Source organism: Haemorhous mexicanus, chromosome 9 (assembly GCF_027477595.1).
Source record: "Haemorhous mexicanus isolate bHaeMex1 chromosome 9, bHaeMex1.pri, whole genome shotgun sequence".
In the NCBI taxonomy this organism is placed as follows: Eukaryota; Metazoa; Chordata; class Aves; order Passeriformes; family Fringillidae; genus Haemorhous; species Haemorhous mexicanus.
The window spans coordinates 8,741,907-8,762,839 of record NC_082349.1 but is presented as its reverse complement, the minus strand read 5'-3'; the positions used below and the strand labels follow the sequence as shown (position 1 = coordinate 8,762,839).

Below are 20,933 nucleotides of genomic sequence, written 5' to 3'. Positions count from 1 at the left end.
AGGAAGCGTTAAAGATAGAACAGCCGGGGCTGGGCGGGGGAGATTAGGAAGCCGAGCATCTTCTGAGCACCGAGGGCCATTCCCAGCCGTGCCTGTGCCCGCTGCGGTGGGAGTCGGGCCGTGCTCAGTCCACCTCCGGCCCGCATTCTTACTTTACTGAAGAGGGGTCAAACCCTTCAGAGTCAGGGTGGGGAGCACTGAAATGATCCAAAGTAAAGCGGCCAGTGATGCTCCAAGCACACCCAGCACCTTTTCAGCTAGCACTATAAATATCTGCCCTTAATTATAATAAATAGCTAGAAACAACAGAAGAAAAAAACCCCAAAACCCAAATCAATAAAGCCTTAACGTTGCCCCAGTACCCATGACATCACCTCACAAGCCAGCTCTAGAGCTTAGGCCTCAGTGCTCAGTTACCAAAGCCAGACCTGGCGTAATGTGTGGGGTTTTTTTGTTACCTCAAATTGCAATGGATGCTTCAGGGAAAAAAATTCCAGACAACTTGAAATTACTCAGCACCACACTATGAAAGGAAAATGCTGCTTAAAGGGAAGGGTGTTTTTTGTTGTTTTGGTCCAGTAAATTAACATTTTGCTTGCTTGGAGGTTGCTGTCCAGGATTATATGCTTTGTGTAACTTATTATAACACCACACCCTTGTCCTGAGCTGTGTGCAAGTAGTTTGGCTTTTGTTTTCAAATTGTTTCTAGCCCTTGAGCATTTGAAGAAAGTCTTTAAAATATTAACTAATACAGCTGTCATCTTCCTGTGTTTCCAGACATTTTACAATAGGAAACAAAGAACAAAACCCTGCAACAATAGCTCAGAGGTATGAATTGCCTCATTCATCTCACTGGAATGTTCAAAAACATTAACTATTTTTTGACTGATTCAGCAGAAAATATGCTGGCAGATAATAAGCTTATGCCTTATCCAGGGGAGATTCAGGGACTGAGAAAGGTTTTATTTTTCAGCTCAGTAAAGTAGCACCTTTCCTGAAAGGAAGCAAATATCCTTGTTGATGGAAGGGGCTGCGTGAGAAGAGAAATTCTGGCTTAAAAGGAGTTGCTGCCTTCCTCTCTCTCTACTGGCTTCAAAACAGCACATGGTTTATCTCAGCCCAATTCTGTAATAAATTAATTAGCAATCAGTGCCCACTCAAACATACCAAGAACACTGGAGTCCTTAGGATGTGACTGGGAAAGGCCCAGGATTTCAGTACAGGGTGTTTTAATCTCTGGTTTAACAGTCAGAACAGGAAAGGCAAGGTCAGCACCAGGCTGAACTGCTGTTGAGACAATGCCATCACTAAAACAAAGTTTGTTCCAAAGCCTGTGAGAGAATGCTGATGCACCTAAAAGGCCAGTGAGAAAACACATGGCTCCACCATCATTCCACTGTCCTCCCACCAGGAATGGTGGGAATGGGAATGAATCACCACTTCCAGCCAATTCTTCACCTTGTGCAATACTAGAGCTGCTTCATTAATAGACTGGAGTGCTTGGTGACAAAATATTTATGTGTTCATTCTGAACAAATTATTATTTCTGCTTACCCCACCATCCAGTATCAGATTCCTGGTGAGTTCAGCAGCAGGTGAGCCACTGAACTTCAAGCTAACTATTTCAACAATGACTGGGAAGCCACATGTGTCTTAAATAAAGGCAGCATTAGTCAAGTGAAGATTAATTTTTTTTAATGGAAACTTTGACCTTTATCAGCAGTATGTAATTTTAAATAAATAGAAAACATAGAGGTGAAAAAAAATTACAAGTCTTAAAAGTGCCAGCTTTCCCCCATTTCCTTCAAAGATTTCATGATACAGAGAGTTACATGTGCCATTTTGGCTGAATTCAAAATAAGTTTATGCAAAGTAAAGCCAAAGTTGTATTTCCCTTCCCCACAGACACAACTCACAAACAGGAATCCAACCATTTCAGCAAACTTCTAAAAATTAGTGCTGTAGCTCTGTTACCCCTGCTCTGCCACACACATTATCAGTGGCTCACAGTCGGCACAAACATGGAAAAGTCTGTTTCAAAAAAGTCAACAAAAGAACACATAAGTAATCACCACAGTTAAAATTATATTAAAAGCACATCTTGGGCTCAGGTTGATTCACCTTCAATATGCTCTAAAATCACACCTAACTGTAAACAAAAGTGCACACATATGTCTGTGCTGATCAGCACTGCCTAAGCCAGGCACTTTGAGGTGGCTGTCCCTGAGCTGGCTGAAAACTCAGTTCTGCAAGTTTTACATTGCTACAACAGAGTGACCTCTTCAAAGAGAGCTCAAGCCGTGGTTTCCTGTACTCTTTTACAGAGAGGGCCCTCTGATTGAAGCAGTGGTTGCAGCCATCTCAAGGGATGTTCAGAACAGCTTTGGTAATTGCCTAAGTTGTTTGACATCAAGAATGGTGCCAACAGAATTGATGCTGTTTGACTGGTTTAACATTTCAAGAGTTGGAGTGTGCAGATTTCCACAAAAGGCCTGAGTATCTCCTTCATCTTTCCTGACAGGTTGTTCAGTGAATTCAACCCTCCCAGGTAACAATCTGGTTTTTGATTTTAAATCCTTCAGGAACTGAAGTGAGTTTTCATCTGCTTGATCTGTTCTGGAAGGAAAAATTTCATTTGTAATGTTTCTTAACACAGGGCTGTTTAATTCTGGTGGAGAAGCATTAGTAGTCAACTCTCTGCTGTGACTTTTTAGGTGAATGGGAAGCCTTCCATTGACTCTTTTGAGTAATTCAGTCTGGTGGCTGAAGCTGTCCAATGCAGGGGCACAGTTTTTGTCTGGCACGCTTTTGCTTTTGACAGTGCCAAAATTGCCATCTTGAGCCTGCAGTTCCTCCTCATCTTCACTGCTGTCACTGCCCTGTATCAGCCCATATCGCTTCATGTACTTCTTGGTTGCAAAGGACATGTTGTTGGGTGATATTAAACTCAGACCCACCATGCTCTTGTCCGTATTTGTTTGCAAGATGTCTTGGAAGGAGAAATCTGTGGGGGGATTTTGGCCTGAGCGACTGAGGGACAGCCGGGATAACTGATTTTCACTGAGGTACTTCAGGGCGATGGCGTTTGCTTCCATGCTCAGATCAACAACGTTGGGACACATGCTGACATTGGCAAGTAACATGGAATTTAATCCAGGCACCACTGCTTCAGGACTTATGCACGCCAAGATGCTGAAATAAAGCATCAAAAAGTTACCTTAGCATTACAGGAAAAGCATCAATTTCACAATTTTGCTCACAGTGATTTCTCCTTCCTTCTGAACACAACCCCATTAGGACTGAGATCACATTACCTGCACACAATGAAAACCAGCTACTCACCCCCATAGGATTCAAACACTGTCAGAGAATGGATGATATTCCCTTTTCCTTCAATTCACAGTGCCCTCATATGAAGAATCACCCATCTCTAACAGGTTACAGCACTGGTTTTGGTTTTAAAGCAGGTTTGAGCTCCTGGTCTTTTCACCAGCAAACGAGACATTATGTGTGTCTGATCCTACAACTCTAAATTCTACCATTCAGCACAAATTTTATAGCTAGAAATACAAGCCAAATGGCTGAGACCAAGAACACCTTTCCCAATGCATGGTAATTCCAGGATTTTTACAGAAACTCTGACTTAGCATTTGTTTCCAGAAGCCCACAAGGTTCTAGTTTTTGAAGTATCTTCAAATGACGAATGTTCATTTGTTCTGTTGCCTGGTGCAGCAATTTCTTGTATATATATATATATATCAAGTGTTTAAAGACTGAAAGAACAAGCTCTCCTACACCAGTAATGGTTGTAAACCACTGCATTTAGTTCACACATCATATATTAGTTCATAAACCTAAGCTCCTCATGTTAAGAATTAAGAGGCTTCCTATTTCACTGAGCACAAATTCTGAAGTTTGCCCAGGGAGAATAAACTGGCTCAGCAACAACAACCACTTATTATGCTATGGAGCTGCACTGTTGTTTCCTTCTCTACTGAGCTGTAGACCTTTTCTCAGAATTGTTTATCAGTCTTGAAAGTGGCAGAAGGAAGAACTCCACCCCACTCCCCAAGTTTGAAGAAAAAAACCCCAAGAGTTCCAGTTTTGCCTTATAGGCTCACATGTTAGCATGTTATTGACATTAAAAGAACACTGACAGACTCCAGCCAGGAAGGCAGTCCAGAAAAACCAGAAAATCACCCAATAAAATACAAGTGAGAGAGAGAGAAAAGAGGTTAGAAACTGTATGACTGCAAACAGCTTTTGACACATGGCTGAAGAGAAGATTAATTAGGAGGTGGTTAGATTTTTTGTTTACATAACAGCTACACACTAGGATCAAGAAGACAATAAGGATGAAAGTGAAGCTGTACCAGGCAGTCAGCCTATGCCTACACAACTATGCAAGTAAATTCCTGTGCCTAAAAGCCCTCCTTCAGAAGTTACTTCTCTGTTCCTTCCTCTGTTTCAACAAGGCTGTTGTTTCCCTCCCCAGCACTTTCTCTGCTCAAGGCACAGCACCCACAATAACAAGTAATTAGGACCAGTTTTGATCAGATACCAAAGCCACAATAACAATTTCACATATACAGGTAAAGAGCAAGACAAAGGTTAAGAAGCAATGACAAAATACTCAGCTGCTTAATGTTCAGTCTTCTAAGTCCAGAGTTGCTCTGGAATGTTTGGACACAGACCAAAAAATTGCCCATAGCTTCCTTGGTATTCTAGGGAATTGCCTGCACAACCCTTTAAGACTCACCAGATGCTCTAACAGTAAGAGCTCCTTGTGTTCTATTAAACATTCAGAGTTTTTCTAGCAGAGCTCTTAAACCTATCTGAAATGCCCATAGCATGAGTCAGCATTTCAATTTTGCAAGAAATGCAGATAAAGGGGCACCCAAATCCCAGTGGCAGTGAACAGAGTCTTCTCTTCTCTTGACTCATTGAGCCAAATCTTCATTTTCAGTTGGATCTGCACATGACTACTCAAAACCACCAGCATTTTACCTGGCATTCTCCACTTTGTGGGTATTTTCCTTCATACTGCCAGGTGAGTCCACTGCCACTCCAAGACTCCTCAGCTGTTTGAGTGTGGCACTAATGACACTCTCCTTGTCCACCTCTCCTGTGTGAGTCTCTGAAGCCACTTCTGCTGTATCATCAATATCCTGATATGCAGGGCCATCATCAACAACAAATCCTGATTTTAAAGGCAAGTGATCTTGCTCTTCTGAGGTTTTTAAGAGGTGGTTTACTTGGCCCTACAGAAAAAGGAGCACAGGGCAAAAACATGACATACAGGGACTGTCAAATACCAATTTCCTGACTTACTTTTACACAACTTCAAATACAACTTGATGGATTAATAGCTTATTCTAACAAAGAAGGCAAATTCAGATACAGTTCAGATGTAATCACTTAAACTCACAGCAGTGTAGTCAAACACTGGAACATCTTACACTTCAAGCTTTCTAAAAGAGTCTGTTCTGAATTTAAACACATCACATACTGATATTCTTCAAGATGAAAATATCTGCCCTTTAAGGGACTTGAAGGTAAAATATTGTGTTATTTTAAAGGCCAATAATTTGGGAAGTTATCAGCTGGTGTCCTTGAATTAAAAAAATATTATTTATTAGATAATAGAAAGTAATCCACGTATGCACGAAAGAGAAGTACAAAATCACTACTTAAACATAAAAAAAAAATTGAAGAACCACAAACTTGGAGTTTTCTGCAGAGCACAATGTGAATCTGAAAACCACAAGCAGCTTTCATTCATGCCAATACCACATCATAAGTTCAGCAGGGTGCTGTTCTGACTGTTGCATTCAGTGCAGAATATAAAACGTGCATGAGTTACCAGTAAGTCCTGGTAAAGCTTCAGCTCCTCTGAGGGCTGCTGGGGCAGCAGTGAGGTGGGTGGCTCCGAGCTCTGCTCACTTGTTACCACCACCTGGCTCCTGGCTCCCTCCGATGGCTCTTTCTGTAAAGACACACTGGCACTTTCTTCCAAGGATGAACCACGAACAAGTGCCTGGGAAACGTTTCCAGTTCTGGAAGAGAACACCAAGATAGCCACATACTTCTTTGCAACAGCATAAGCATCATTATCACTATATGTACTTTATTTGTTCATGAACATCAGAGGAGAACAATCAAGTACTGCAAACGGATCCTAAGGGGTTTTAGTTTTGCCTGCTGCTCAAGGCTTTGCTCCTTTCTGCAGTCAAGTCTCAAAAGTCATTTGAGGACTCAAGAAGTAGATTTCCAACTGTGCAACTACAACAGCCCTACTAGTCTTCCAAAAGACGATTTGAAAGTGGCAATGGCATCCCTGGACTAGTCAAAACTCAGTGACACACCATGACTTAAACCAGATTAAAGGAAAGTAATTAACAATTTGGAATTTGTTTTCAGCAGATCACTCATAAGCCTTTAGGAGCAAATATCTTCTGTATGCTCTGACACATGACTTATTAAAAAAACCTGCTTTTACCAAAGTACATAACTTTCCATGGGATTCCTGTGGCAGTTTAAAAACTTCTCAAAGACAGTTACAAGTACACACATGCACACTGAGTATCACAAACTGAGAACAAACACCTAGCTGAAATATTTTTCAATAAGAGATGTGAAAGAGGAACTATAAAGGCTAAACACTGAATGAGTTACAACACAATGCTCTGCACCCCCCTCATTGGTGTGTGCATTGCATAAGCCTTTGGAGACCAGACACATCAATACTATCATCCCAAGAAGATCCTCAAGCAACCCTCCTCCCCCTTCCTGTTCCTCCTGAGGAGACAAGTGTAAGATAAGGGAATTTAAGAACTCAACTGATCAATTGCCTGTGTTGAAAGTGATAAGATTTAAACCACGTGACATACCAGATAGTCAAATGTAGGTTATCAGCTACTGTTACACTAGCAATTATTCATCATTCCCAAAAATGTTCCCCTCCTCCTCCTCCAAGGAATCTGGGTGATGCTTTACATTCTCACTATAAGATACTTTACAGCTATTTTACTGGTTTATGAATCCAAGTTGAAGGGAACCTTAGGATGTCATTGTCCAAAAACACAATGTTCATAAGATTGATCTGAATCCATAACATTTCTGGTAGCAGTATATGCTTGCAGACAGCACTTTAATCAATGACTATGAATAGTCAAGTTATAGCTTCATTACCATAATGTTTCCCAATATGAATATTTTAGGAACCTAATTTAACTGGAAGGGCATTCCTCCTCTTTTGGCTTTTTATACTTAGGCAATATTAGATCACTAAAGTGCTAAATTGTTGAGCTATCCCTACGTAGAAATAGCATCCATATAGATAATTAAAAATATTTTTAAAACCATTTCCCAAATTAGTCTGAGATTAGTCACTGCACTATAAAGCAACTGAGCTTAAAAATAATTAATAGCAGTGAAGTCAGTATCTGCACGCACCACTCACAAAGTAATCAGGCATAAAATAAAGAGAAATTCAGGGAACAGCCACATAATCATAAACACCTCATCCCAAGCCCCTCAGAACTGGAAAGGTTCTGAATGCTGACAAGGAAAAGCCACTGTAGGAAAACAACTGAGTATAGCAGCATCCCATTTTACAGCCAGGATTTAAGGTAAGAAAAGGAATGTTGCCAGCACAGTGCATGCTTTTGTAAGTTAAAGGCTTTTGCCATCAGCTGCTGCTGACAGGTAGCTAAACCTGCATGACTGATAAATGCAGACTCTAAAGGCAGATGTCTTTTGGTGAGCTGTACAATTCAAAGCATAATTAAAAAATAAAGAAGGGAGAGAACACAACAGCTGAGGTCAGACTATTTATAACTCCTGAAGGAAAAAATATTACAGAAGTAATAACTTACATAAGGCAGTTCAGCACATTATGTGAGCACAGGGTGCTTCTGTTACTTACTGGGGAGTGTTCTGATTAGCTCCTTCTTCCACAAGGTGAATACTCTCTACAAAGCTGGGCATGTCAACCACCCTTAAGGATGAAGCAATACTTGTATTACTTGCATCTTGTTCAGCATTAACTGAAATGTTTATGTCCTCCTTAGAAATCTCTCCATCTTCTTTTTTCCCTCGTGATATGGAGTTGCCTTGTTTTTCTGAGGCTGTATTCCAAAATAAACTAGCACCTAGGACAAAATTAGAGGTTTAACTATTTAGGAAGAGTCATTACTTTTTTTGAGACCCTTTGGCTTTCTATAGCTAGAGGAATAATTTTCTCCCATTCATGTTTCTTTCACCATTTAAAAAGTGATTTACAGTTTAAATCAGCTAAAAGTTAGCAAAACATAATTCAAGTCCTCGTTTCTTCCAAAGTATATTTGATGAAAAGAAATGGTTGTATTAAATAATTTTAATGCTTTGACCTTGAGCCTGTTTCAAAGTTTCCTCCAGACTAAGCACAACATTTCCATGGGTTTAGCAGTAGCCAATATGTTAATATGCAGCTGTACAGATACAGCTCCTAAACTAAAGCAAATACAATCTCCTCTTCATGCATGATTTACAAACAACATCAATAATATATATATTGGCATAGAAACGATTACTTTTCAAAACAGTGTATTAAATAAAAAAAGATGTGGAGTTACATTTCAACAAGAGACCATTTTAAATAGAACATCTTTCTAAACCTATTGGAAAAATAACTCTTTCAGAGATGGCAATCAAAGACAAAAGTAACTCCAGCCTAAACTTGCAAATAACACCTCAGCAACTTAGGTGTTTTTTGGATCTAGGTGCATGTTTGCACAGCTTCTTTCTGCAAAAACATTTCCTCCGTGTCCAAACAAACCACAGAAACGTCCAGAAAAGAGCGGTGCCAGCCTGTGTTAAAGGAATGAAGCGTTACCTGTGCTCACGGCAACGCTCACACTTCTCCTCGGGTGCGATCGCGGTGAGGTTTGGGTTTCCATGGAAACAAGCTCCCCTGCCTTCTCCGCCTGCACTGCCTGGGCTGCTGCCGCCTCCGAGGAACCCTCCTGGCGAGCCTGAGCTTCCAGCAAGCGTTGGATCTGTAACAGTCATCACAAAGTTAGGATCTGCACAATAAAATATCAGCTGTAACAGGCAAAAGTGAATTAATTGAGTTCTGCTAAGATCTGGATTCAAACGCAGGCTGTGCTGCCACAGCAGTCTGAACACCTTCCAGTAGTCAGCAGTGCACACAGCATAAATCAAAACACCAATTTTGATGTTGGCAGAGCTAGCAAAGAAGATCTTTCAGCACACTGGCAGAGGCAGCACCAAGACAAGTTGGGTAAAGCCTGTTTGCACCACACTTGCTGGAAGTATTCCTTCCCTTTCATTCACACACAAAGCCTATTAACCGACTACCAGCCAAGCATTTACATGCCAACTGTCCCTACACCAACTTTGTATTAATTACAAAGATAAGCAATTAAATGATAAAATTAAGGTTGCCAGGCAATCTTCTCTCTAGGATTTTCATCCACCCTGTTCAACTATTAGCTCGCAGCTCCAGGGAGAAATACAGTAACAGTGAAGGCTGCAGTAAGGAGGGGTTTCCCTGATGCACAACCCATGCCTTGGGATCTTGACTTTACATACAGGAAACATACCAAAACCAAATTCCAGCTGTCATTTTTTAGTTCAAGTACTGCAAACTTTTCTGTTTGTATTATTCATCACCAGAAGCAAAATTTAAACTCTGTCTCTTCGGCCCCAAATCATACCCTCCAAAATACAGGGCCAACAGGTTGATCAAGGGACTGTATTTTGAAGAAACTTAACCAGGTGAGGCAACAGAGCACAGCAAGACCCCCAAAGTCCAGTTTTCTAGCACAGAAAAGACCTGATGAACCAGGAATTGATGCAGATAACTTAAGTTTTCAAAGCAACAGCCCAGGGAGCTGCTGGCTTGAAGGTGGAAAAAGCAGCATATGAGAACATTCTGTGCTTCATTATTTACAATAATTCCAAAGCCTATAGCCTACGCAATATTTTTTTTTTTTTTTACATGGACAAGCATGTAAGTAGAACAGCATTTATACAGAGAACGTATCCGTTTGCATTACAAACAGTCTACTAAAAAGAAATATTCATGTTATGGAAGCACCACCAAAATAAATGCAAAATTTAATTAGATACAAGTCAAATAATTTTTAAAGGAACATCAATTGGTAGAACTAATGGAGTCTCCTCTCCATGCTCAGACTGCAGCTGGTATGACAGGCTCCCTTGTTCCAACACAGATAGACAACAGTTAATGTAATTCCTCTGGCAGGGAACTATCAAAGCATAATCACTGAGAGGGCAGAGGAGAAAGCTGACATTTCCACAGACCTGAGCTTGCAGTAATTTGAGTTGTCTGTCCTGCTCGGTAAGGAGCCGGAATGCATCTGGAGATAATCCCATCATGCCATTATCTGATGCTGCTGCAGGAGCAGGCGTGTGCAGGCACGGGGAGTGGGCTGCACAGCACTGCGCACTCGAGGGGCTCGCACTCGATGCCATCCTTATTCCAGCTGATAAGCCATTGTCAAGAGAACAGCTCCCTGTTTTCCCAGGATATCTCACGTTTATAGGGCTGCTTGTGGCATATCCTGGGTTGCAGCAAACGTTTGGACAAATGATATTTTGATGGAACACTGCACAAGGATTTTGCTGAGCCATCTCCGACTGGATTTCCGCTCCGTGTTTGGGGCTCATTTTACCAACTCCTTGCCATGGGATTATGGGATTGTACTGGAGAGAGGCAGGACACTGACAGCTGCATGCTGGACAAGAAGGTGGCACTTGAACTGGCACCTGCAGATCCGGTGGTTGTCTGCAGCTCTGTGGTGACAAAGCAGAGTTGTGGAGGACTGGCTGTGTGACAGCAGGAAGCTGCGTGGAACCAGACATTGATGTTCTCCTAAGCAGAGGCTCTCCCTGTGGTGTGACACTCTCAGGATTTAATACAAGTTTTTCCAATGGCTTTCTGGGGTGGTGCACAGATGCATCTGGGGAAGGCCCACTACAAGGGGTTGAAGGAGAAGATGATCCTGAACTTTTTCTTGATTGCGGGGAAGCCTTCCTACAGTGCACCTGCTGCTGTAGTAGAGCTTGATTTCCTCTACAAGGCATTGAAGCTGGAATTTTCTGGTTTATAGGATTTGGTAATCGTCTCAAGGAGGGATCTCCCACATTAACAGGAAAGTTCTGCCTGTCTTCAGAGTGCTGGCTGGGGTGACATGTAGATCTCATACAACACTTCTTTTTCATAGGCTGATTTGGCACTGTGGGCAGACTTTTAGAACTTGAAGTCCCCACAGGCTTAGATGATTGTCCTGATTCTATGAAACTCCCATCCAAAATAAGTGACAGCTCCGGCACTGAAGGAAAAATTCTGGTAACCTGAAGGGACAATTACACACATGTATGATAATTTAAAAATATTGTCTGCTCTTTGAATGCAGAATTTCCTCAAAGAAAATGTTTTCATTTAAAATCCATATATGATGATTATCAGCTTCCAAACCAACCATATGTTAAACACATTCCTTAAAGACTGGAGAATCCAGAAAAAGCAGCAAGATCTCTAGGATCATTCTTAAAGGAAAATTGCTTTTATACAGTGTAACAGCCCTGCCTGCCAAATGACTGCTCCATGTCTTTTGGGAGTACATTTCAGAATATGGATATTTCCCTTCCAGAGGTGGACACTGTGTCCCCTCTTACTATTCTTAGATCCAGGAGACAGCTGCAATAGGACATATTTTATACACAATTACCACATCCTTCTAGACCTATGCTGTACAAGGGCTGATATTTATTGTATTTGTACACATTTCAGTGAAAAAAAGGACAGAGGAGGTCTTTTGGGTAAATTAAATAAAAACCCACAAGAACTGACTGTATCTCAGACACTACAGCTCTTCCATTCAACAACAGTGAGGTTCCTAAAATAGAAACTACTCTCTCTGTTCCCAAATCACAGCATGTACAGGAATTTAAAATCCTGGAAAAATGGCAGATTAACTACAGGAGTGGGACTCATGGTAATTTCTTCAATTCTGTTTTCCCTTGCTAACACTTTGAGAGAGAGAAGCTTTACACTCTCCAGTTCCCTTACAATGAGTTTTGCTGCTTTAAGTGTCACATCTGAGATACCCAGGGCAACTATTTATTTAGTTACCTGTTGACTCACTGGGTGAGGACTTGGAATTGGTCTGGGGGATAAATCCTCATCTTCCACACCAGAGTCATGATCACTTGCTGACAACTTGCTGGGTGAAGAACCTTGGGGAGGACTGAAACAATCAAAGTAAAAATGTTTGCTTGTTAGATGTGGCAGCAGTAACATGAAACTTTACATTTTTCAATGTGCCATCTACAGTGCATCATTTTTCTAAGAAGCAGCTGCTATCCATCTTCTCCCTGGTTAGCTGGGGAGTTAACACAGCAAACACTTCTAAGATCAAACAATGAAAATAGAAAAGCTGCTTTTGGGCAAGAAGATACAAACCCTCCCTCCCCACAGCATCACACAAACACACCTTTTAAGTGGCATTCTAACAGCAAAGCACTGATATATAGAAAAAAGGTAGAAGGTGCTACAGTAAAGACTGTAACATTGTTTGAAGGAAAATAAAGGCCATCTTCTAGTCATAGATAAAAATTTGATGGATAAGCCAGGTTCTTAAAAATCACTAAGTTTCAACCTATCCAGGTCTTGGAGCTCTGAAAAATGGGAAGAAAAAGGAGTTTTTTTTTTTTGACTTAAGTAGATTTCAATTAGAGATTTGCTTCAAAGGATGGAGCTCACTTAAAGCTTAATACAGTGAACTAAGCCTCATCAGCAAGGAAGCCTTTTAAGAAACATCCACTGTATAAATTAAAACCACCAGTACCAAGTAGGTTCTTTTGGAATATAGACAGCTTGACCATCTTACTTGAAAAATATTAACTCTAGGAATAAATAAAATCATATACAGAGATTTTAATGCAAGAGAATGCATGCACAGCTCAGCTGACACATAGCACAGAACAAATCAAAACTCTCATCCAATAAATATTTCATTTTTGCACATAAATGGCATTGCAGAGATTTACCTTTTGATTGGAAGCTTCTTGCAAATTCTGCTGAAGAACTCAGTTTCTGCATTTTGGTTTTCTGCACTCAATTCAAACTGGATAGGGCTCTTGTCTGATGGTTCAACATCCTGGAATGAAATGTTCCATATTTGTGAAGCAAGAAACCTTCAAATTTTCAATCACTGAGGTACTACTCCCAAAGAAACAGCTTTAAGGACATCTATATGATTATTTGCTGCTTGTCCCCTACTTTCAAAGTTTTCAGCACTATAAGGAAGCAGGCAACTTCCCTTCCTGTTTAACACTGTTCCCCGGCTACTCTGCAAAGTAGTTGGGCTAATTATAGTCATGAGCAGATGCTTCCTCACAGTAACTGCTCAGATCCTCCTCCAGGGCTGCCACCACTACAGGAAACAGCAAACGTTCCTGTACTGCTTCACACACCACAGCTGGGCAGCTCCTGGAGACAACAGAAGTGAGCTACTGCGGAGAGATTTGTCATCTTCAGAAAGCTGAGCTGTCCCTAGGCTAAATGTAGAAGGCAGCCCCGGCAAGGAAATTCACTTGGGAAGAGAACTGAGTACACAGCATAGCACACAAATTACACTCACTGCTTCTCTGACAGAGCATAGCAGCACTTACTCAGCAAATTAACAGCTCAACTTCAGGTTCTGCACAAGCCTTAGAAAAAACATAAGGAACTGAGATTTCCTAGAACTTCCTCAAACTTACTAGTCATCTCCCAGACTTTTATCTTCAAATTCTTTCAGAGAGTTACTTTGCACAAAGATAAAATTTCCCATTAATAAAACTGATGAAATTAGTAAGCTCTAAATTCCTTTTTGCACTCAACTTCAAGCAAAGCCCAACACTCAGCTTTGCTCTCCAGCAAGCACCACCCAGAGCAGCTGCTAGATGTGGCCAAGGTGAACACAGCACACCAGGGTAACAAATGCTGCAGGAAGTCTGAGTCTCTGCTCACAAGGCCAGAAGGTCACTAGTAGGAAGGAACACTAACCAAGGACAACACAGCATGGTATACTTAAAAGACAGATGCTTAATGCTATTAGAAAAGTGAGCAGTGCTGACTTTGTAAGTAATTTCTCAATTTGAGGGACAAACTAATTTACAGTAGTGCCTAGGAAAAAGCAGCTTTATAGAGCTACATCATTTTCAAACACTGCAGATCTATGCAGGTCACATCATAATGACTCTTTTAAGGCAAATTTTGAAGTACCACGATGCAGGAGGAAAGCAAGACACTTACTTTGAACAGATGAACTGTTTCATGGCAAGTTAGGATCTGAAATCCCAACTCAGTCTGCCCACTGCATGGAACACACTCATAAAACTCTGGTTCCTTGTGTGTCAATGAATAAAGCACAACAAGAAAACTCCCAGATTCTGAAAAAACCCTAAAATAGAAGAAAAACACATCTTTAAATAACTGAAACATGAAGAAGGCCCTTAGATTTTCAATACAGTGAGCAGATTTTCCAGACAGTTTAGCAAACTGGTGAATCACAGCATTTTGAATGGTGCTTAGCTATAGATAGTTAGCAGATGGACTTATGATTGCAGCCACATGCAAATCAAAAGTAGAGAAATGGGAATAATCCATGCCCTTTGTATTTCAAACCTTTACAATCACTTAGTACTTCATATGAATTCCTAGAAGAGTTCAAGCATAACAGAGAAGAAAATCTGTAAGAATGATATTGTGTTTTATTTTCTTTTTAGTTCTCAGTTGAAGATGCATTATAAAGATATTTACTGAGTCAGCTATCCCTAAACATTCAAAAAAGATTCATTAGCAAAACGACATTATTTTTAGGAAAATGATATTGAAGGGTTTTTTTTCTATAATTTGAGAATAGTGAGTAACAATCAGCATTTAACACAAATTCAAGGATAATGACAATGTGTGTTTCCAGTAAAAGGTAATACTACTTTCAGAACAGTTTTTTTTTTTTTTTATAGCACTTTTAACATGCTTGTTTGTGAGGTTTTTTATTTGTTTGATTTTTCATTAATTAATACACGCAATAGAAAAAGCAGTAGAAACAGGATGCTGGAAAAACACATTCATGCAACTTCAAAGTTCACTTACAGCTTAAAGAGTTAAAAATGTATGATGTACAGATTAAGCAGTTAGCCTGCAGAGGTTAATGCTGTTTGCATGGTTCATCAAGTCTGCCTAATCCACTTCCATGATGGCATCAGTGAAAGTTAATGAGAGTCAAGCATCCAACTTGCCTATCTAATAATCTAATTGGGCTCTTATCTGTGTTTGGACATATTTTGGTTGTTAAGGGAAAGAAATCTATTTTGTAATTGCAGACACATCTGTTCACTAAATGTGGTTGCACTTCATAACTTAAAAACAAATGTGATCAATCAGAAGTGCTTATGCATACAGCATATTTTAAAGTCTCATTTACCTGTTTCAAACTATAAACACCTAAACTCTCTCCCAGCTCCATACAAATAGAACTCAGCAAATGTTACAAGTGAGGAAATCTAGACAATGAGGAATGATTACCCTCTAACATCACAATGAAAAAATACCCCAGAATGCAAACACTCTTAAAAAAACCTGAACATTTAACAGGAAGTCATAACAGGGCAGCATAGGCTGCAAATCAATATGCTTCAATACGTTGGTCAGGCACAACCAGGAAGAAAACTTATCCCAAAGAAAATACCCCTAAGAAAAGCTCAAAAACAAAACCCCACCACTGTTTAAACTACTGCTTCCTGCTTGTGGCTTCTTATTTAAACTAAAATGCTGTGACCTCAAGGATATTAGCGTTCACCCTCTTCTGACTTTGAGATATCAGCTCAGCTTTCCAACATTTAAGTCACAGAAAATTTTTGTGCAGAAGCCAAAACCAAAGAGAACATTTAAACCAGACAGCTTTACCTCTATACACATATAAATCATAGAATTTCCTCAAATATCTTTGAGCAGAGCTAATGCTGTCATGCATTTCTGTGGAACACTTTTTTAGGCATCCAATAGCTTCCATGTTTTACCTATAAAAGTGACTTGCCTTTCTTGAATTGAAGAACTGAACAAATATCGCAAGCAACAGGCCCAGACTTGAGGACTATAGATATGAGTAACTCCACTCAGCCAACTAGAAATAAGAAAAAAAAATGTAATTAGAGACAGCTCTGTTACCAAAATTTTGCTATGGAATCTCTCAGATACATCTCAAATCAATGTGTGTATTAATCTGGACAGACACTTACACTCCAACTAATGGCAGAGCATAAGCCTTGGGATCAGACTCAAGCAGCAAAAGCAATTTCCGTGTTTGGTCCATAGTAAGGTAGCTGAAAGAAAGCAAAAGTTGGGTTTTTTCAGTATTTTGGAAGGCAGGTTTTCAGAAAAAAAAAAACAAACCCTTGAAAAGTACAAGTTTAGAAAATACGGTAAGAAAACAAATTAAGGGAAAAAAATTAAAGATCAAAACTACTCTTACTCTACACACTTAACAGCAACTCTCCAGCTTTTCAGCAACTCCCTGTGCATTAAAGAGTTACCAAGGACTTAGTACTGTTTGTAGTATTTTAGTGAATACTAGAATTCGTGTTCATAACAAATCCCCAAGGACAAGTCATGTTAAATTTGAAGAGTAACTTTCAGAGACGCATTCATAAAGTACCTGCCCAAATAAAATGACATTCAGTTATTTCAAATTATTTCCCTGATCTATCCCTGGTTTATCCTATTAAATTAGTTACCAGTCAGAATGACAACTTCTCAATACTATCTCAGAAGCACAATTAACAAAAAGAAAGCTTTGGTTTGCATTCACCTGCTTTTTATTGTAGGGCAAGCACTGATGGTGTTTAAAAAGCTGGAAGCTGTTTATATTTATTATGTTAGCTAGAGGTGTGTTCTCCTGCCCCAGTAAGAGGATCCTTTCACTGAAGCCAAAAGCAAGAACTTCTACTCAACCAGTTAATGTTTTCGCTCCACCCCATTTCCTGTTTCTTGTTCATAACTTTTAATACATTCCCAAGGCCAGAAGACATGTCATTTTTATGCCAGTTATTTCACTAAAAAGCAAAATACAGTTGAGATCTCTTCTACCCACCTACTTTAGGAAAGGCAAGAAACTGACAGGCAACTTTGACAGCTTTAGCACCACCCTTTACTCACCCACATTTGTAAGTTCCTTGAACTTGTGCAATATTCATAGGACTGGTCAAATTTCTTGCTAGGGCTGTTGGAATAATTGGGACAGACTTCACAGGGGTGTATTCCAAAATATTGGCCAGAGTAAGAGAAGCCCAGCAAAAATTAAAGTGTAGATTATCCAGCTTTTCTGTGAAAACAATGTGAGCTCTAACAGTGAGCAGTTTAGAAAGATCCAGAGATTCTTTACTGCACAGACTCTGCTGCAGACCCTAGAAGTAAGAAAAAGAAAAAAGAGGTAAATACACTGAATTATTTTCTATGATTACCATGATTCAAGATGTATTACACTAGGAATTCAAATCAGTCATCACAGCTACTATTGCAGTAGGCACTATACAAAAAACCATTAGCCCAGATCTCCAAAGCTCACTGCTCTACTGAATATAATGAATAATGCAGAATACACTTGAAAATCAGCGATGCACACCTTAGCATTGTTTTATGATGTATTAGAAAACCTGGGTTTATTTAACTATATAAAAATTAATATAATAACAGACAACTAAAAGGCTAAAGCTGATTTGCCAAAGTTTTCTTTCTTGCATTCAAGAAATATGTAATCTAATATCTGGATGTATCATCATGAGAAAGTTCAGATGTGAAGCAAGCTTAATTTGTATTATAAAATACACACTGCAACAACTACAGGGAAAAGTCTACAGGAATGGAAAGTGTATTTAGCAGATTACAGCAGAGCCCACATTTCAGCTATGGCTGCTAACCCACATAGGGCTCTACACGTTTTGGGCGGGTCACTCACCTAGCAACACTTCAGCAACAACTGCCCAAATACTGCAACTGATTAATGACAGTTTTGAGGGGAATAAAGACAAAAAAGCTGTTTTCTCTTGTTTAAGTTTGCTGCAATCCCTCTTGTTTTGCTGGTTTTGGTGGTTAGAACAGCTGAAACATTTTGGTCAGTCAGATTTTCATCCAAGATTAAAGACTGTGCGATCCTTAAACACCTGTGAGGATTAACTGACATTACCAGCTTCCAATACACTTTTCAATGACACTCAAACAGCTCATTTCACACAATTAACTACATAGTCTTGGTTCAGTCATAACCTTGCTGTGCTGGAAATCAAGCTCTGTGCATAGCCCAGTGTCCTGCCTGGCAGACAGTTCACAGTTTGAGAGACGCAAAAGTTACTAAGAGTTGCCTACCTTGAAAGCCAAGCTGATATCTTCAACACTGTGCACTATTATGTTATCTGAACTAGGTCCCCAGGCATTAACTGTACATGGAATCAAAAAGTCTCCAGGAAGGGATGCAGTTGGAATTTTGCCCGACCCACCAGCAACTTCTCGGCCAGGATCAAAGCGATCTACTGTCAGCGTTATGCCTTCCCCATCTTCAAAATAAATAAATAAAGTTAGAGCCCAAGAGTAACAACTCAGGCTCCTTACAACAGCTTAATCAACCAACAAACACTGCCTGTCTACCTCATGTTTAGAATTACCTTCATCTGCTGCCAGGGTGCCAAGCAGAAAACAGGAAAGTGATTTCTTTTCATTCTGCTTAGCATGGCGATAGGCAAGCCGCAAGGTTTTCTCCACCAGACGTATTCTGGGGTTTCTAAAAAGAGACAATAAGCAAGTTTAAGTCACAAATTCTTTTTAATATTTATTTTTAAAAAGTATCACTTATCCATACAGGAAGAAAATGAAAAGAAATTTTAAGTTACTTTAAATTGATGCACCTTCAAGCCACTAGACTGTGTTACACAAAGGAAAGGAAACTGAAATCTTTCCAGTGAAAATCCCTATATGCTTATAACAAACACACCGCTTCCTTTTCCTTTGGGCCTTGTCATAGAACAGACTCAAAAGACAAAATGAGGCTTTGCATCACACAATCCATAATTTATTTTAACCTTTAGCTTGCCCAAGAAAGGCATCAATACCTGTAATAAGTGATGTGTGTGCCAATGACATCGCCCATGGGGACTGGGTCCCAAAGCGCACACTTGGACAGAGGGAAACTGAAAGGGACCATCCTTTTGGGAACAAATCTGGGAAGATCATGCAGATAAAAAAAAAAAATAGTATTAAGGTACATCATTATCTTACAACGCTTAAAAGAAGGAACAAAGGCATAACACAGTAAGAAAATCAAGAAATAGGATACATAAACTGTTGGGACTTCTTTTAAGTCCAGGCCAACAAAGCAGAAACTTTGTCCTACAAAGTTGTCAGAGTTACAAAGTCAACACAAAACCTTAATTGTCCACCTGACTGTTTCTTTGTGCAACCTTGGAAGATGTGTAGGCCAAAATACAAGCGTGCAGGTAAAGCTTAAGGAAAAGCTGCTTGGATATAGTTTAGGGAAAAGAAGAGTCGTTGCTAATTAGAAACTCCCATGGCACAAAAAAACTGATTTAGCAAATTTAACACTAGATCAGCTTCCCAAAGCCCTGTTTTTGTCTCCGGATTTCAAGTGAGCATTCAATCCCCTTAAAATTTGAAGACTTCTGAAATAAGGCCTTGGCTTAACTCAAATAGCATAGCACAAAACTTGAAGTCAGACTTCAAAGAGTCCTGAAGAAATCAGTATGTAATCACATTAACTTATTTACACTATCAGGATTAGATTTTTTTGAGGTGCCTAAACAAAGCAACATACAAAACAATTGACAGCCCATATAATTTGGCAATTACTTCAATACCTTTTAACAAATAAGCAAGAAGCCGTTTTGTAGTTATCTCAAGCATGAAACTTTGCCAAGCAAAGGTGCTTCCTCTGCATTTCAACTTGGCAGGAAAGAACTTTATTTTTAAGGCAGACCTCCAAGGAACTCAGCCACCTCTGATGCTTCCAGCGGTAGTTAATTAACTCCCCTTAGAAACCAAATGCGCAAACAAGCCTCAAACTTAACTTTGTAGAAGAGGACGCTTTTTTAAAGCGCCACTGTTCCAACTTGACAAGCACGAAGCAGAAGCCCACCCCCGCTCCTCCCACAGCTCAGTAAACCCCAAGCCGCACTCGCAGAGAGGCAGCGGCCGCGGTGTGCCCGGCGGGGCTGGGGCGATGCGGGCCCTCCCGGCGCCGAGCGGGTACCTCAGATCCGGGCCGGGCCGGGCCGAACGGGGTCCGGGCAGCACCGCAACTCTGCCCACTCCTCTTCTCCCTCTCTCGAGCGCGGGGCCCGCCCGCTGCAGCTCCCGGCTCGGCCAGGCAGCGGCCGTGAGAGAGGAGCGGCACCGGTGGCGGCTCCAACCCCGGCTCCGCCGCTCCCGCCGCGTCCCGCTCGCCCCGGCGCCTTCTGCGGCCCCGGCCGGCCCTCTGCCCACGCCGGCCAATCAGAGAGAAGAACCCGCCCCCTCCCCCTGTCCCGGCCCAATCGGCGCGCAGCGGGGAACGGCTCGTTCGGCCAATAAGAGCGCGCCCCGGGGAAACCAACCGCCAGCGCGCGCGCAGGGGGTTTAAAAATGCTAGGGGGCGGGGAGCGCGCGGGCGCAGTGCGGCGATGCGGCGGCGTTGCCATGGCAGCGGGGGCGCTGCCTCCGAGCCCGGCCGGGCCTGACCGGGCCATGCCATGACGGAAAGGGCTGTGGCGGGGCGAGCAATGAACCGACACGCCCGGTCCCGCTGGAGCGCCGCGCCGACCTCGGCCTGCTCCAGTCAGGGCCCGGGACCCTGAGTCTCCGCAGAGCCGCC

The 20,933-nt window shown here is 41.1% G+C and overlaps 1 protein-coding gene across 1 annotated transcript; it reads right to left on the bottom strand.

Moving 5' to 3' along the window:
• Positions 1-1,678: 1,678 nt before the first annotated feature.
• Positions 1,679-20,552, bottom strand: STIL (STIL centriolar assembly protein). The gene is made up of 16 exons (XM_059853868.1): positions 20,334-20,552; positions 19,180-19,287; positions 18,736-18,851; positions 18,440-18,627; positions 17,234-17,481; positions 16,318-16,401; positions 16,116-16,202; positions 14,330-14,477; positions 13,081-13,190; positions 12,164-12,278; positions 10,330-11,382; positions 8,876-9,038; positions 7,928-8,153; positions 5,864-6,056; positions 5,008-5,261; positions 1,679-3,192 (listed from the first exon to the last, which is right to left on the bottom strand). Exons 2-16 carry the CDS (start codon positions 19,269-19,271, stop codon positions 2,373-2,375), a joined length of 3,897 nt encoding a protein of 1,298 aa, XP_059709851.1. The 5' UTR covers positions 19,272-19,287; positions 20,334-20,552; the 3' UTR covers positions 1,679-2,372.
• Between the last annotated feature and the right edge of the window lie 381 nt (positions 20,553-20,933).